Source organism: Myxocyprinus asiaticus, chromosome 4 (genome assembly GCF_019703515.2).
Source record: "Myxocyprinus asiaticus isolate MX2 ecotype Aquarium Trade chromosome 4, UBuf_Myxa_2, whole genome shotgun sequence".
NCBI lineage: Eukaryota > Metazoa > Chordata > Actinopteri > Cypriniformes > Catostomidae > Myxocyprinus > Myxocyprinus asiaticus.
The window spans coordinates 2,698,096-2,715,965 of NC_059347.1; the positions used below are offsets into that span (position 1 = coordinate 2,698,096).

A 17,870-nucleotide genomic window follows, 5' to 3' on the forward strand; every position below is an offset into this window, starting at 1 on the left:
GGCGTGGGTGCCAGAGGGTGCCCCGTCCCTGAGAAAGAAGGTCCTTCCTCAGGGGAATTTGCCAGGGAGGTGCTGTCACGAGGGGTGTGAGGTCCGAGAACCAGGTCTGGGTGGGCCAATACGGAGCCACGAGAATGACCTGCTCCTCATCCTCCCTTGCACAGAACCTGTGCAAGTAGGCTCACTGGGGGTAACACGTATTTGCGCAGCCCCCGGGGCCGGCTGTGTGCCAGCGCGTCTGTACCAAGGGGAGCTCCCGTCAGGGCATACCACGCGATGTGTGCCACAGCGCCATGCGTACCTCGGGACTCTGGTCTGGAGCCAGTGCTGTAGCAGTCTCATATGCATCAATCCGAGCGGCGTGACCGCCGCTGAGGATGCCATATACCCCAGGAGCCTCTGAAAGTATTTCAGTGGGACCGTAATTTCCTGCCTGGATAAGTTCAGGCAGTTCAGCACTGACTGTGCGCGCTCGATGCCAAGAAAAGAGGTGCTCTGAACCGGGGAGAGCTTGCTCTTTTCCCAGTTGACCTGAAGCCCTAAACGGCTGAGGTGCATGAGCACCAGGTCCCTGTGTGCACACAGTAACTCTAGAGAGTGCACTATAATCAGCCAGTCGTCGAGGTAATTGAGTATGCGAATGCCCACTTCCCTTAACAGGGCAAGGGCTGCCTCTGCGATCTTTGTGAAGACGAGAGGGGACAGGGACAAGCTGAAGGGGAGGACCTTGTACTGATATGCCCGACCGTCGAACGCGAACCATAGGAAGGGTCTGTGTCGAGGTAAAATCGAGACGTGAATGTACGCGTCCTTCAGGTCTATTGCCGTGAACCAATCTTGATGCCGGACGCACATCAAAATGTGCTTTTGCGTCAGCATCTTGAACGGAGTCTGTGCAAGGCCCGGTTCAGAACTTGCAGGTCCAAGATTGGCCGCAACCCACCGCTATTCTTGTGAACGATGAAGTAAGGGCTGTAAAACCCCTGTCTCACCTCTGCTGGATCCGACGTTCCTGGGTGTGGGGCTTTGCGGGGGGGGAGCAGGGAGTGCCGCATCAGAGAGTGGTGCTCCGACCCGAGGCAGCCGCACTGAGGGGACCATCAAAGCACTTACTTGGCTCCGCGTGCCCGGCGTAAGGTGGGCCGGCGACTGAGGAGGGCCTCTCGGGCTGTCCTCGAGACTCGTCACCATCGGCCGGCCGGGGGTGTGGTTTGTGTGATGCAGCGGGGCACGTGAATGTGGGGGGCCACGTTTGTGAGGCCCAGGCTGTAGGTGCTCGGTGTCCGGTAGCTGTAGGGATGACGACCGTGAGCACTGGTGGTGTGACCCGAGGACAGAGGAAACTGTTCTTTTTTTGACAATGTGGGTACAGGTGCGGTGAACAGAAAAGAAAAAGGGAACAAAAGATTTTCCTCCCGGCCCTCCACCAGGGGATGGAGTGGTCTGGCTACCAGCTCCGGAGTTCCCACAGACGTCTCGATCCTCAGTTGTCCCGTCTCAGGGGTGCTTGGGAGCCCTCCTGGGGGTCTTCGTGGCCGGCCGAGAAGCGGAGGGTGTCCCTCTCCTGCGGGGGGCTCTATGCCGGGGCTGAGGGCTGGGCTCGGGCTGATGTGATGTGCTGAATGGCCTCCATCTGTTGCTTCACCGCCGAGAACTGCTGGGCGAAGTCCTCGATGGTGTCGCCAAAAAGCCTGACCTGGGAGATGAGCGCGTTAAGACACCTTCTTGTACGTGTACATTTTCTCAACCAACTTCTTGAGATGTCACCCTGGGATGCTTTTTAAACAGTATTGAAGGAGTTCCCATCTATGTTGGGCACTTATTGTCTGCTTTTCTTTATTATTTGTCCAAGTCATCAATTTCAAAAAAATTTTTTATTTTTTTTATTACATTTTCAATTTATAATTAAATAAATTAATATGGTGGCACAATTATATTTTTGTCTACAAAACTAATTTCAACATTTCGGTCGAATGTTTCAAAACTATTGACCGGTAGTGTATACTGTGTGTATATATACTGTATATATTGTATTTAAGGACATTAGGTCCATTTAAAGGGTGTTTAAAGTGTTACAACTGGTTTTGAGAATGAGACTTGGCTTTACTCAAAGATCTTGCCACACATGCTCTCAGCTGAGAGCATATATTTTAAGTATACATTTGCAGAGAGTGACAGATCGCTGTATAAAAGAGGTTGTGTGGAAAGCCCTTAGGCCTATATGGAGATGATTTGGGCGTGTTTTATGCAAATCACTAACTGTGAGGACGCTCTACTTCATTTTGAACACTCCATATTCATTGACATTAAAATGAACAATTTAAGTGTGTACACTGTTCTAATTTATTTAACCCTTATTATTTATATTGCTAGTGTAACTATGTTTTTAAGGTGTTTATTCAGATGTTACCACAATGAGCAAATTTTTTAGGTAAAATTTTTCTCCACATACCCAACTGTGATGAATTACATTTGTGTGAGAAATTTCTCTGCACACAGAAGAACACAACTAGTGTGCATTTTTAGTGAATGAGGCCCATTAACACTACTAACTAACTCTTCACACACACGTTTGCACAATCTTGAGTGTGTAAAACTGTGACGGCTCATTCTAATAGCTGTGTGGCATGATAATCACTTCTGTCCCGTGCGTTCAGTTGCTAGCTGTGTGGGATATTTAACGGAGAAGTTACTCTGAGAGGCCATTAAATCTGCTGTTGAGCTGAGAAATAATGTGCTGAATCATATCGCAACTTCCATCCAACAGCTTTTGCTAATCTGAGCATATGGACCTAAATACATATGGCTCTCACATATGGCTCTTCAGTAATGGCCAAAGCTGACACCAGATATACTCCGAGTTTAACTGATGTGTGAGTGAGAATTTACGCCTGATGCTGAACTGATAATCTCTGGCTGCACTCATTCGCCACGGCTGTGTTCATAACACTTGATCATTCTGTGAAATAGCACAGCAGACTATTTGTACTGTACATTTTAAGGATAAAGATATGCACTGAAAAAAAAAAGTTAATTTAGCTATTAGTATTTATGCTTGAGGTCATGGTACTAAAATGTGTGTGTTAAAAAGAAAAATTTCATGCTGATATTTCTTCAAATATCCACTTTTTAATACATTTGATACTTTCTGTACTAGAATAATAATAAAAGGTTGTCCCTAATTGACAAACCTAACAAAATAAGATAAATCAATAAAAAAAAAGTTTAAAAAAAAAGGGGAGGGACTTTCTTGGACTGGAAGACTTCACATCCTGAGAGGATGATAAGTTGTTTTATTTATTTATTTATTTATTTATTATTATTATTTTTTATTTATTTTATGGAATGGACCAGCTTCACAGATTGTGATGACATGTTTCTACCGTATTTAGTAGCGTAAATCCAAATATATATATATATATATATATATATATATATATATATATACACACACACACACACACACTGGCGGCCAAAATATTAAAATAATGTTCAGATATAGCTGTTTCAGAAGGAAAATGGTACTTTAATGCACTATTAGAAAAAAGTAATTTTTGACCAAATCTAGACAGACCCCATTTCCAGCAGTCATCACTCCAACAGCTTATCCTTAAGTAATCATGCTAAATTGATCATTTGGTACTAGAAAATCACTTGGCATTATATCAAACACTATTAACAGCTATTTGGTTCGTTAAATGAAGCTTAACATTGTGTTTGTGTTTGCCTACAACTTCTAATAGGAGTGACAGTAAATTAGGGATATTTTCTAATCTGTCTATTTTGTTTCCTTTTGAGGAAAGTCGTGGAAACGGTATAGTGGATTTATTTCCTTTTGCTGTTGGAGCAAACATGTTTTCTACTTGCTTTAATTTCAATTTATTTATTTATGTATTTATCAAAACGTGCATATTTGCTAATACCCAAAGAGGAGTTGGAAACACAAGGCTGGGGACAGGCCAAAAGGCATCTTTATAAAGAAAGACGATGACAAAAAAATAAATAAATAATAAATAAATAATAATAATTAAATTAATTAAAGTTACTGGATTATTACTGATGTGTTGAGAAAATTGCCTTGTAACACATCATAAAAGTTGGCATCAGCTATTCATTGTTTAATTCATTGCAAAGTCATTGTTTATGCATATGTTAATGAGGGAGAAAAGGCACAGAAGGCACAAATTTAACTGAATGACCCAAAGTATTTTTACATGGTAATACTTAATTTATTATTTATTTTTTACTGCTGATGTATGCTGATTGAGAATCAGACAAACAAATGGGAATTGCAATCTATATATATACAGGTGCATCTCAATAAATTTGGGTTTTTGTTAAATGTGAGCCAAAATCATCACAATTAAAAGAACCAAAGACTTAAACTACTTCAGTCTTTGTGCATTGAATTTATTTAATACACGAGTTTCACAATTTGAGTTGAATTACTGAAATAAATGAACTTTTCCACGACATTCTAATTTATTGAGATGCGCCTGTGTATATATATATATATATATATATATATATATATATATATATATATATATATATATAAACACACACATACATAATAATTAACTTTATTGAAATTCCAAGACTGTGCAAACAAATAAGAGCTAATTAAATTACCAAATTAAGCCCTGGTAGCACACACATATCATAATGTCTTTCATTTTGATTATATCACAACACTACTTATTAGGGAAAAAGTTTCAAATGTACATACTTATATCTTTATGACTTTTCTTTGGTGATTATATAATATGTTTTCATAGTTTTGACATATTCTATCAAACTATTGGCATGAATAGAGCCGGGTTGTGTGGCCAGTGCTATGCAATCTTAGTGCAAATCATTCTGTGGTCACTGGTGCAGGGGCCCTATGCAGCCGCATAAGTGGCTTATTAGGCAGGGCCAGCATTGGTGCAAACTCATCTGTCATTGAGTTTCATACAGTAACCAGCACTAGTCCGTAACACTCAAGATGCTGATTTGAGATACTGCTAATATCGACACCTTGAGTTGTGTTACAGTGCTAATATGTCAGTAATGTCAATGCTATGTGACAGTTCATTTGAAGGTAAATATGAGTATATTCTTTTGATGACAGCTAATCAGATTTTAACATTTATGTGACTGTTAGCAGCTAATATCCAGTTGATCAAGAGGCTACATCCTGTAAATTAATGTGCTGCTAAAATTATTTTACTTATCACTGAAGATATGATTAAACCTTTTGAATCTCATGTATCCTTTGCATATTATTATCAAAAGGCTGCAAAATGTTATTTGGCTAACATTTTGAAATAATTTTTAGCTACATCGCCCAGCCTTAGTAGTGTTATTATAACCATTGAATGTTTGAAGAAAAAAAAAAAAATACATGATAGTACCATGAAAGATTTTGGTATTTATTTATTTATTTATTTTGGCTCCATGTGAACAAATTTTTTGCGAGGTAGTTTGAGATATACCAACTTAGCACGTTCATATTCTGTATCTCAAAGAGATATACTAGAATATTCAGCATTTTAAAAGAAACACTCACATGTAAAGGAAGTGTGCCAGCTCTCACAGTAATCCGATCTGTTGCATTTAAGTTTCTCATGAGCAGAACGCACCAGTGATTGTTGAGTGATGGCAGTGGATGAATTTAACAGTGATGTCAGTGAATTTGGACTCAGTCCAGCAATGTAAGAGCGGTGAGGCAGAGACTGAATCACCTCCAAAACAGCAGCGGCCACACTCTAGATTTGCAGCCGAGAGCAACGCCAGCAGAATTGGAGCTAAGTAATAGGTCAATTTTAGGGCCCACAGAGACTTTAACAGCAAGATGACTGGAACGCGCCCTTGTGATTTGAGGAGTGGAAGAGAAAAACACTGCAATATCCAGAGATTGTTTTTTTTTTTTTTGTTTTTTTTTAACATACATTCAGCCAAACAGAACACAACAGAGCATTATGTGTAAAAAGTGCTTTGGGTTTCACGGGCCCAATGGAATTTGGTCCCATGTGTGTTCTGTGCTTGAAAACTTTAGCCTTGGAATCTATGAAACCAACTCACATGAAGAGACATCTCACAACAAAACATGCACAACATGCAAATAAACCAAAGGGATATTTCCAGCGCTTGAGAGATGACTACAACAAACAGAACATTTGTATGAACAAACTTAAAACGATTTCAGAAAAGGCTCAGAGAGCATAATTTTTGACAGAGTAAAATACCTCATACAGTTGGCAAGGAATTAATTTTACCTGCTGCTATTGAGATGTGCAGCAAATAAGTTGAAGACAATTCCTTTGTCCAATGACATGGTAAGCAGGAGAATTGAAGACATTGCCCTTCATATAAAAAGCCAAATAATTGAAAGACTGCATGAATGCGAGAAGTTCGCTTTGCAACTCGATGAATCAACCGATGTTGCTAATGTAGCTCAGCTACTGGTTTTTGTGCGGTATCCATGGGCAGAAAAGATTTTTGAAGAGTTCTTATTTTGTCAAGAAGTTTCAGGCAGAACAACTGGGGAGGAGATTTTCAACTGATTGAGCATGGACTGGACTGGGGAAAATGCATTTCTGTCTGACTGATGGTGCCGCATCCATGACTGGTCGGAAGAGTGGAGTAATAGCAAGAATACAGAAGGAAAACCCCAATATCACAGCTACTCATTGCATGCTGCACAGGTAGGCCCTTGCTTCCAAAGCCATGGAGCCAGATCTAAATTCTGTGCTCACAGCATTTTTACTGTTGTCAATTGTCAAATCGCGACCACTGCATACACGCCTTTTGGGAAACTAGGCTCCGAGATGGGAGCTGAACACGATACGCTGCTGTTTCACTCAGAGGTTCGATGGTTGTCCCACGGGAAAATACTTCAAGTTTTTGAACCTCTAAACAAGCAGCAAGTTTTTTTGACCGAGGCCAGAGCTGGTAGCACATTTTTCAGATGTGAAATGGCTGGCTAAACTTGCATATTTGGCAAATATCTTTGGTTTGTCGAATGGCTTGAATTTATCCGTCCAGGGGAAATATGCTTCAGTGCTTTTAAGTAAGTGATAAGATCAGCACATTTATAAGAAAAAACACATTGTGGAGAAGGAGACTTCAGTCTGGAATCACAGAAATGTTCCCATTGTTGACAGAGTTTTTGCCCACAAACAATCTGTCTGTAAATTCAGTCGCAGACAACATCATTGTTCATCTTTTAGCATTGCACGACCATTTTACTAAGTACTTCAAGGACTTTAACATGGAAGAATGGGACTGGGTTCGTGACCCATTTAACCCAGCTGTCATGAGCACTTGCAAAGCACCGGCAAAGCCAAGGAACAACTAACGGAACTGTCCTGCGATCGGACACTTAAAATGCACTTTGTGAAGCAAGAGCTGCAAGATTTCTGGTGTGGTTTTAGAACAGAATACCCAGAACTTGGCATGACAACCCTGCAAATTTTGTTGCCGATTCCAACAACCTATCTTTGTGAGGCAATCAATGCTATGCTATGATGGCAATCAAATGGAAGTATAGAGTTGAAACTGAAATTGAAACTGGAAAATGATATGAGGGTTTGCCTTTCTGAAATCAAACCAAGGCTGGATTTACTCTGCAGTGCACAGCAGACCAGTCCTTCCCATTAAAAGGTAGGCCCCCTTTTATTTGAGTAGCCTGTGGTATTGTAAAAAATGTAAAAGGGGTCCGCAGAAAAACAACCCATAAAAAAAGAGGGCCATGGGTAAAAAAGTTTGAGAACCACTGCCCTAGGAGGTTGGTGCCCTAAAGTTTGGAGCTAAAGTTTTGAGTGAAATCTTGTAAACAAGGTGGAAATACACATTATTTAGCCATGAAACAACCCTTAGACCTGGCAGTGTGCTACAGTCATGTAAGTTTCATTAGATCAGGCTCATCTGGTCTGGTCTGTGTGGTGCAAACCCAGATCTCAGATTTGTCTGAGCTCATCTGTGTTCTCGTCTCATTCTGTTCTCAGATTAGACTCATCATCATTATCTCTCTTTCGTTCTCCTCCTGACACTGCTTCATCTCTGTTTCCTCATCTCATTTCCTTCCCATCCACTCAAGCATCTAAACGCGTGCGAGCGCTCGGCGCACCTTGAGTGAGTTCACGTGGAGTCTTAATGCGCCTCATTATCTGCACTACTTTACCTTGAGATTTGTTGATGCTAAAGCAGACACAATGCAATTTGCATATATTTGCTCCTGTTCCCTTGAAGAGCAGTAATTACTGAGCTCTTAGAATGATTTCCAAATGCACAGCGCATCGAGATTCAACTAATGCAGATGTGGGGGCTTTATAAGTGAAATATCATTGTGTTTTGCTGAGGTCTCCTTATATTGTTATTCTCAAGAAAAAACATGCTGATAACAGTTTGTGACGTATCTGAATAAGAGCATGTCAATGCAAAATTGTTTTGGCACCCACAGCACAGCGAGGATCGGCTTCACGCAGGTAGATTTAATTGCACGCATTTGCCCAGAGATCCTCTCTGCCTAGTGATATTATTATTATGATAGCGATCCCATAGCCCTCGAAAGAGCCAGCAATTGTAGAACACAATCGTTCTGCACAAGAGTTTGTGCAGCTCCTTACAAATCATGATTTGTCTTGGTGAAATTTTTACAGATAAAGATTGATGGAGAGTAACTGTAGAACATAAGTCCCAAATGTAAGAATTTACGGATCTCAAGATATCGGTAAAATATCTACACTGCAACCGAGCAAAACGACGCAATGCAATAACTGCATGATCATTCCCTTCATAATCAACAAAGCTGCCTACACTACAGGTTCTACACTGATGAGTCACATTACATCACGCAACTCTGATTAAAATGTGAACGATCTAGTTTTGTCACAAGGCAGTTTGGGTGAAATGTTGGGTAATTTAAACAGCACGACAACAAACACCAAACCTAAATTAATGTCAACACATAAACTAATGTAATGGGTGATGTTGCTGCATTGCTGATGGCAAAGTGTTGATGTCAGACCAGGGGTCTGGTTTTGGCAGGTTAGTTTAGTGGAGCATTTTGCCCCTGCTTTGTAGATGCAAGCAAAAAAAAAAAAACAAACAAAAAAAAAAAAAAAAAAATTGCAAGCAACATATAAGTTACAAATATTTAATTAGTAGGTGCTTTACTAGTAAATTACCTTCCTTGTCATAGTTCCCTATTCCACATAATGCTACACTGTAAAAAATGTCTAATTTTAACGGTAAAAGAATGTAAAAATGCTACAGTAAAAAAAAAAAAAAAAGAAAAAAAAACATGTATTTGGTTAACAGATGGATTTGGTTAAAGGAACTTGCAGTCCCCTGTAATTCCATGGCCCACACTTTGGGAAACCCTGCTGTAGACAATTAATACCAATTAGCATGTCATCCTGTCCAAGGTTTCTGGATTTGGGCAGCAAATTGGAATACAAGCAGATAAGCCCATGCAACTGTGTAAATTGACTTTTTTATTTACACATGTAGGAAAAGCGAATCGATATCTTTACAGGCTTAATCTATTAAACAGTTTTGTGGTTTCCTTATCACACAACATGTGAAGTCAATGAAGTCGCACATGTGTGAAGTCGAATGTTGTTCGAGCAGAAAGCCATTTGTAATTGGCCTTAACATGTTGTTATTGAATTTGTGTACTTTGTAACTGATGTAACATTCCAAAATGATATATCAGGTTTTTTTTTTGGTTTCTTTTTCAGGCTTTTTTGTGCCCATGTTTCGAGGGTTTGACCAAACCAGTCTAGTCATAATAAAAAAGAGATAGTGGAATCGTAAGAAATCTTTTAAGTTGGCTTGTACAACTGATGTTTTCTTTCTTAAAATATAGAGCTGTTCAGGTTGTAGTCCGCAAACCCGGAAGAGAATTTGCCGTGGGTTCCCTCTGAATTTCTTTTAAAGCGATTTTATAATGGGAGTTTTAGATTTAAGTAAAATTAGGTCTGTGGTAAACATTACTTGACGATACTTGGACGTTTTGTTCTAAAACATACTGTATGTTGCACACTTTCATACCTGAAATGTGAATTTTGAAGCCGTATTGAATTGCATCCTTTTTTTTTTAAATCACATGGCAGCTTCAAAATTCATGTTTGAGGTATGAAATTGTGTTATATATGTTTTAGAACAAAACGTCCAAGTATCGTGTAGTAATGTTTATCACAGATCTTATTTTACTCATAAGTTGAAAACCCCCATTATAAAACCCCTTAGGAAAATTCAGAGGGAACCCATAGCGAGTTAGATTTCCGCATGCGCCTACAAATGACATCATGGCTGATCAGCTCTATATTGTTGGATGGAAGGCTAGCTAAAATGTAACGTCTGTATTGTCTCGATTTGAAATTCTGTTTGTTAAGATCTGATATACAGTATATAGACACTGTTTAACAATAGAAACATTGGAAAATGTTAGAATTTATTAATTTCTTAATGCCAGCATATCAAAAAGAAAACCGTTATGATGATGCACTTACCTACACAATGATGTTTCCATTTATTTGTTTCTAGCAGGCCTCAGTGAACAAAATCCAATAGAACATTTACCGGTAGTCCAAAAGTGTGCACATTTACAGAAATATTGAGGGATTCTCATTTAATTAAACATTTATGTTAACTTCACAAAGAATTATTATTCATGTCCATTTTTGTTAGTGAGGAGTGTGATTTGGAGGTTCCATTTTCCTTGTAAGATAAAATTTTTACTCCACTCATGTTTAGGATTAGGGTTGGGGTTTGTGTTAGGTTGTATGGTTAATGAAATATACAGTACATGCCTGTTGACTATATTTTATCATTTACAACTAAAAACAACTGACTTTGCAACTGCTTTTGCCACCACTCTGTGGACATCTTGCCCGGAAATTGGAGCTAACACGTGCACATACGTTCAACAACACTTCCAGCTTCAGCCACTGGGGGCAGCAATTTGAATTCCAGTTAGAACAGACCGATTAGAGCTTAAGAACTTTCAGTCTACTGTTGCTGAATTCTGAGTGAGATCTGTCTGATTAGTAGGTCTGTATTGGAATAAAAGTTGCACCTTTTCATATGATCTAAGTCGTACGATATCTTACTATTCAGCCATCTTGTATGAATTATGAGTTTTCATGAAACTGTGTCAGTTATAACATAATACATTTATAATGTAATTTTACTTTAATACTGTATACACACGTGTACTGGTGTCAGCAGAAATAAGGAAACTATGGACAAAACCTATGAAGCATATGCAGAATTGCACGCATTTATATTATCATCATCTAAACAATCGTGTAAAGATATGACATTGATGACATTTGTCAGGTTGATTCACGCTTATGAATTTTTTTTTTTTTTAAACTGCAGATTCTTAATTCAGCTACCTACATAATATACTGTAGTAGGCTTACAATGAAATGAAATTTGAAAATCCATAATAGGATTGTTGAAATCTGTGTATTTGCTTTGGGAATGGCAGATTTTGAGTTGAAGTATCAGACTGGTGTTTTGGCTTGTGTCGATTGGCCATTGGGCTGGTTTTGACAGTTCCCTATCTGTCACTCACTCGATGTTGTGTCGTTGTAGTGACAATAGGGGTCACTCTTGGGAGCCCGAAACACCTCTGGTCTTTGATAAAAGGCCAATGAAAATTGGCGAGTGGTATTTGCATGCCACTACCCCGGACATACGGGTATAAAAGGAGCTGGCGTGCAACCACTCATTCAGATTTTCTCTTCGGAGCTGAACGGTCGATGTTTACTGAGCTGACTCTTCATTCACCTCTGCTGGATCTGACGGCGCATTTCAGCGGTTTCTCCCTCATCTGCACTGGTGCACTGCAGAGAACACCCCAGGGTGCTTCGGCAGAAAAAAGAGAGTATATTTTCCTAAAAGAGTATATTTCTCTAAAAGAGCGGCACACACAGAACGTCTTTTTAAAGACGAATCTTTTTAAAGATGCCTTTCCGTTTGTGTGTTATTCCTGGTTGCGGTCGTTACCTCTCAACTTCAGATGGTCACGATCGCTGACTTTCGTGTCTGGGCGCGACCCACGCGGAGACAGCATTCGTGGATGGTTCATGTACTCACTGCAAGAACATGACCATGGCAACGTTGCAGTCACGGCTTGCTTTCTAAAGAAAAGGCCATATACCTACGGGTATGAGGCCAGCGCGGCTAGCACTGGGGGCGATTTGGGGACACCAATGGGACCGCCTCCACCGGGTATCCCCCCCACAGACCTCCCATTCCCCCAGCACGCTCGTCTGCCCCGATTGCAGGCTTCAAAACGCCCCTGAGACAGGCGACCCAGGGTTGACGAAACCCACTGCTTTGGAGCTGGTAGAAAGACCACTCCATCCCCGGTGGAGGGCCGGGTGGAGAATCTTTTGTTGCCTTTTCATTTGATTTCGCTGCATGCCCAAGTGGCTGCGGTACCCAACAGTTCAGCAAAAGAGCGGTTTCCTCATTCCCTGGGTCACATACCCGGTGTGCACGGCCGTCATCATGACCACGTCCACCTTTTTACCTTTGCAGGATTGGCACTCCAGTGGCGGTCTCCCCACCCCTGAGTGCCCAGCTGTGGCACAGATCCGCCTCCAATGTGACAGTCTCCACAGGTGCGAGAACACGCCTCTTCCTCCCCCGTCCCAGGCTGTTCCAGGGGTCGTCACAAGGAGCCAGGTAAGTGCTTCGATGTCCCTAGACTCAGCACGGCCACGACATGGTGTGGCACCTTGAGCTCCGCCCCGCCACGAGGCCCCCACCTGTTGAAACGTCCGACAAGTTTGTCCCTTTGGTCCCCCTCGCGCGGAGTTTTGATGCATGGCTTGCACTTTCCAATCCATCACGATGGCTGATCCAGACCGTCCGACTCGGCTACGCGATTCAGTTCGCCAGGCGTCCGCCCAGGTTCAGCGGTATCCATTTCACCTTAGTGAAGGATGAAAACGCTGCTACCTTGCGCGCTGAGATCGCCACCCTTCTACGGAAGGGTGTGATAGAACCTGTCCCTCTGGCCGAGATGAAGAAGGGGTTTTACAGCCCCTACTTCATCGTACCGAAAAAAGGCAGTGGGTTGCAGCCAATCTTGGACCTGTGAGTACTGAACCGGGTTTTACACAGACTCCTGTTCAAAATGCTGACGCAAAAACACATTCTGGCGAGCGTCCGGCATCAAGATTGGTCTTGGCGGTAGACCAGAAGGACACGTACTTTCACGTCTCGATTCTACCTTGACACAGACCCTTCCTGCGGTTTGCATTCGAGGGTCAGGCATATCAGTACAAGGTCCTCCCTTTCGGTCGTCCTTGTCCCCTCGCATCTTCACAAAGGTTGCAGAGGCAGCTCTTGCCCCATTGAGAGAGGTGGGCATTTGCATTCTCAGTCTCGACGATTGGCTAATCCTAGCTCACTCTTGGGACATGTTGTGTGCACACAGGGACTTGGTGCTCTCGCACCTCAGCCGATTAGGGCTTCAGGTCACTGGGAAAAGAGCAAGCTCCTCCCGGTTCAGAGCATCTCTTTTCTCGGTATGGAGTTGGACTCAGTCTCATTGACAGCCTCGCGAACGAGGCAGGTTACCCTCAGGGGAGAGTGGAGACTCCACCCTCAGGTGGTCCAGCTGATCTGGAGTCGATTCGGACAGGCACAGGTAGACCTGTCCACCTCCCAAGAATCCTCCCACCGCCCGCTCTGGTACGCCCTGACCGAGGCACCTCTCGGTATAGACATGCTGGCACACAGCTGGCCCCCTGGCCTGCGCAAATATGCTTTCCCCCAGTGAGCCTACTTGCACAGACTCTGTGCAAGGTCAGGGAGGATGAGGAGCAGGTCGTCCTGGTAGCACCCTTGGGAGGGACACCCCCCGACTAGACCTTGTCGGCCCAGTCGTATATTCCCCCTTTTTTTAGGGAGTGGAAAAAAAGAAGGGGAAAAGAGGCCACGACTGGGCTAGCCTGTCTCTATCTTTTGGGTAGTCGACTTGTCCCCAAAGGGCCATACGACACTCATAACTATGTTGGGGGAGGTTATGAGTTGGCCTGGTGCGCTGGCTACGAGGCACACTGTGGTCTGCCCGTCACACACCGCCAGTTCACGTAACACAGTTCAGCCAGTTGCGGCATTTTGTATAGGGACCCCTAGTGTCACTACATCGACACAACGTCAAGTGAGTGACAGATAGGGAATGTCATGGTTACTTGTGTAACCTCCGTTCCCTGATGGAGGGAACGTGACGTTGTGTCCCTCCTGCCACAACGCTGAACTACCCGCTGAAATGGCCGGATCTTGTCTCAGCTCCTCAGCATAAAACCTGAATGAGTGGTTGCACGCCAGCTCCTTTTATACCCGTATGTCCGGGGGAGTGGCATGCAAATACCATGCAAATTTTCACTGGCCTTTTATCAAAGACCAGAGGTTTCTCGGCCTCCCAAGAGTGACCCCTAGTGTCACTACGTCGACACAACGTCTCGTTCCCTCCATCAGGGAACAGAGGTTACACAAGTAACCATGATGTTTTGTTTGATAATTAAGGTGGTCATTGGGCTTGTTTTCATACTTATTTTATTCAATTACTGCAACGAGTCCATCAGTAGATAACTGTCTGGGATCTTCTGACCTCTGAGTTGTCAGACTTTTATGCAGCACCATAAACACTGACCCTGACTGCTCTTAAAACAGTGACTTCTCATGTTGTTGCAGCCTTAAATAGCTGTATACCTGCAGAAATAAATCATGTTCGGGGGTGGGGGGGTGGGGTTCATAGTCGTAAACATCATTTTTGCTTTTCATTTCACTTAAAGTGCAACAGATCACCATATTGCATCAATCAAGCTTTTCTAAGAGGTGAAGATGGGCTGTGAACATCTGCGTCTGCAAATGGCCTGAACGTCTAGCCTCCAACAAAATGCTGTCACAGGTTTTAGCAAAACTTCAGCAGATATGAGCAGTGACTTATGCTGTTGTGGCTCGACTCGAGTCTTTACGCAGCTGCTGAATGGGCACTTCCAGTATTCGATGGTCTCAACCAGACTCAGCATTTTTGAAAATTAAACGAGAATCAACAGACAGGCCTCGATTGATTTGAAACCTACTTTTTCAGCCTGCTAGTAGAAAATCATGCAATGAATGGATTTCATATCTCATTGCCAAGACTTTTAATTCTCACTTCAATGAGATGCTAATGAGATGCACCAAATGAGATGCTAATCGAACCAATTGTGAGATTAGTGAGACCAAAATCTGGCCAATGGCAAATCAGGCCTGATGCTCACTGCTCGATACTTCTTTAGCACAATTATGGCAGATAACAGTAGCCGCTAGTTGTAGATGGCAATTGTGTTGATTAGATAACATTGTGGATGCGTTGATTTGGGTTCAATATCAAAATGTGTTTGCTTTTGTTTTTTCTTTCTTTCAAACAGGACAAAACCTACTGATTGCTGCATGATTGTCGGTTCTTGTGGAATTGTCAATGCATGTGGAAATTTTTTTACTTTTTATTTTTTTTAAGTGGCTGGCAATATTCAAGCAAAATGATGCCACAAAATTAACTTCTCTTTTCCCAAGAGATTAAGTGATTTATGTGTCCTAACAAAAAAAAAAAAAAACAAAAAAAAAAAAAAAAGGGGGGTTTTGACACTGAATTTATTACATAAAAGCTCTAGTTTAAACCCTAGTGACTGTCTTCCTAGGTGCATCCAAAGATGGTGGGTGAAGCAACATATATTTTGATTGTAAATGTATTTCATTCCGTGTTGAAAATATTGATAAAAAATAGTTAAGTCTGACTTAAATTGATTACTTCACCCAATATTCAGGAATGTTATGTATTTCCGTGCATATTAGAGTATCACAACATTATCTTAGCAACATGCTATCATCAAACACTTTAAAATCAGTTGTGAGTTCAGTCTTTCATGCACTTCATGTGACAAGCACTATATGTGTAACACAAAGTGTTGCCTATGTAGAGCATTTCACATCAGATGAGGTCCTTCTGTAATTCGATTTTATTCTTTTATCGTTTATTACTTTTCTACCCTAAAATTGTCTGGGTGTCAGGGACCTTAAATTGAGATAGAGATAGAGATCCCAAACTTGGTGGGACAATTTTTCGAAATTGTCATAGGCCGTTTGTCTGATGTTTGGCCAGCTCAATCCCGCTATTAAACTGCAGTGATTCTTGACATATCCCTCATAGTTTTGTTGTGTTGTGTTCTCCAGGGAGTTTGCACGTTGGAAGGTGAGGAATACAGCCATCGAGAGACGGGATCTGATTCGGAATCCACTGCCACTGATGCCGGAGTTCCAGCGCAGTATGCGGATGCTGGGGCGCCGGCCATCCACGCAACAGTTCATCGAAACCGTCATCAAGAAATATGGAACGCACATCCTCATATCTGCCACACTGGGAGGTAAGCACTGTAACCAATCTATGCAAATACATCACATGAAGCATTTTCAGTGCTTTTTCTGTGTTTCTGCTAATTAATAACCTTAATGTCAAATCAGTGATTCTCAACTGGTTTTGCTGCAGGATTCAGATTTTACATTGGACATTCAGTGGTGACCCAATTGAGTACCAATATGGTTTATTGTTCAAAAGTACACACAAATATCCTTAAAATCAAACATTGACATGTATTGATATTACCATGAAATGCATAGGGCCAATGTAATGGTTTTTGAGGATGAGGATATGTCTGTCCAACTGACATGCTGTCGGTTGGTTTTCATGGAGAAGTGGTTAAACACAATGCTCTAATTATGGAAGAGAGAGATCTGATCGGAATAATGCTGAAGAATTAACATATATGTGGGTCATTGACAGGAAACTGTGCCATTTGTGTCCTGTTTGTGTTTTCTGAATCTGTTTTTCATCTGAATATCCAACAATTTGTATGTCCCAATTCATCAACTTTACATTTTAATGCAGCCTGATCTCATGAAAATTATGTGACGAGGCAAAACTTTTTTGCAAAACGTAATTACATGCTTCAGTACATGTTTCGCTGTTGTGAAATGTCCAGTAGGAGTGCCAAAACTGAGTGAAAATAGCGTCATAAACAGACATTTTTTTTTTTTTTTTTGGAATGTCCAATTCCCAATTTGTCCTCCTGGTGGCATAGTGACTCGCTTCAATCCGGGTGGTGGAGGATGAATCTCAGCTGCCTCCGCGTCTGAGACCATCAACCCGCGCATCTTATCACGTGGCTCATTGAGCGCGTTACCAGAGAGACATAGCGTGTGTGGAGGCCCACGCCATCCACCGCGGCATCTACGCACAACTCACCAGGCGCCCCACCGAGAGTGAGAACCACATTATAGCGATCACGAGGAAGTTACCCCGTAGGACTCTACCCTCCCTAGCAACCGGGCCAATTTGGTTGCTTAGGAGACCTGGCTGGAAACAGACAAGTTTTTTAAGGTTAATGTTAGATGGAGGTTTTAATGAGTTAAACGTACTTCCCTAACCTAAAACTTTAACCAAAACCTAAGCAAAAGTGATCTAAAAGTAAATGAGAGGTGAACAAAACACTCTAAACCCTCGAAAAGCACATTTTCTGAAGCAACCACGTAATTTAGTGTTGCTTCTATGACACTTTCGTCTCACGTGTCAGCTTACGTGCATAGCTGATCTGGAACAATGAGTCAAAGTCCAATACTCTATGAGGTGAGCTACCGTGCATGCTATCGCATTGGAATAAGTGTGTAAATGTAGGTAGGTCAGTAAATCTGTGTGAAACTGTATAACTTTTAAAAAGATGTGTTACAGTAAAAGTGTTTAAATAACATAACATATCAGCCGTAGTACTCGTGATTTGTGTGAAAATAAATAAAACGCATAGTGGTTGTGGCGC

The 17,870-nt window shown here is 41.9% G+C and overlaps 1 protein-coding gene across 1 annotated transcript in view; it reads left to right on the forward strand.

Annotated features, from left to right (window-relative positions):
- Window positions 1-17,870, forward strand: part of LOC127435620 (BMP/retinoic acid-inducible neural-specific protein 1-like) — a 227,397-nt gene that overhangs the window by 125,240 nt on the left and 84,287 nt on the right. The window contains exon 3 of the mRNA XM_051689218.1: window positions 16,234-16,424. Within this exon, the coding sequence (XP_051545178.1) occupies window positions 16,234-16,424 (191 nt within the window). The remainder of the gene's footprint in view (window positions 1-16,233; window positions 16,425-17,870) is intronic.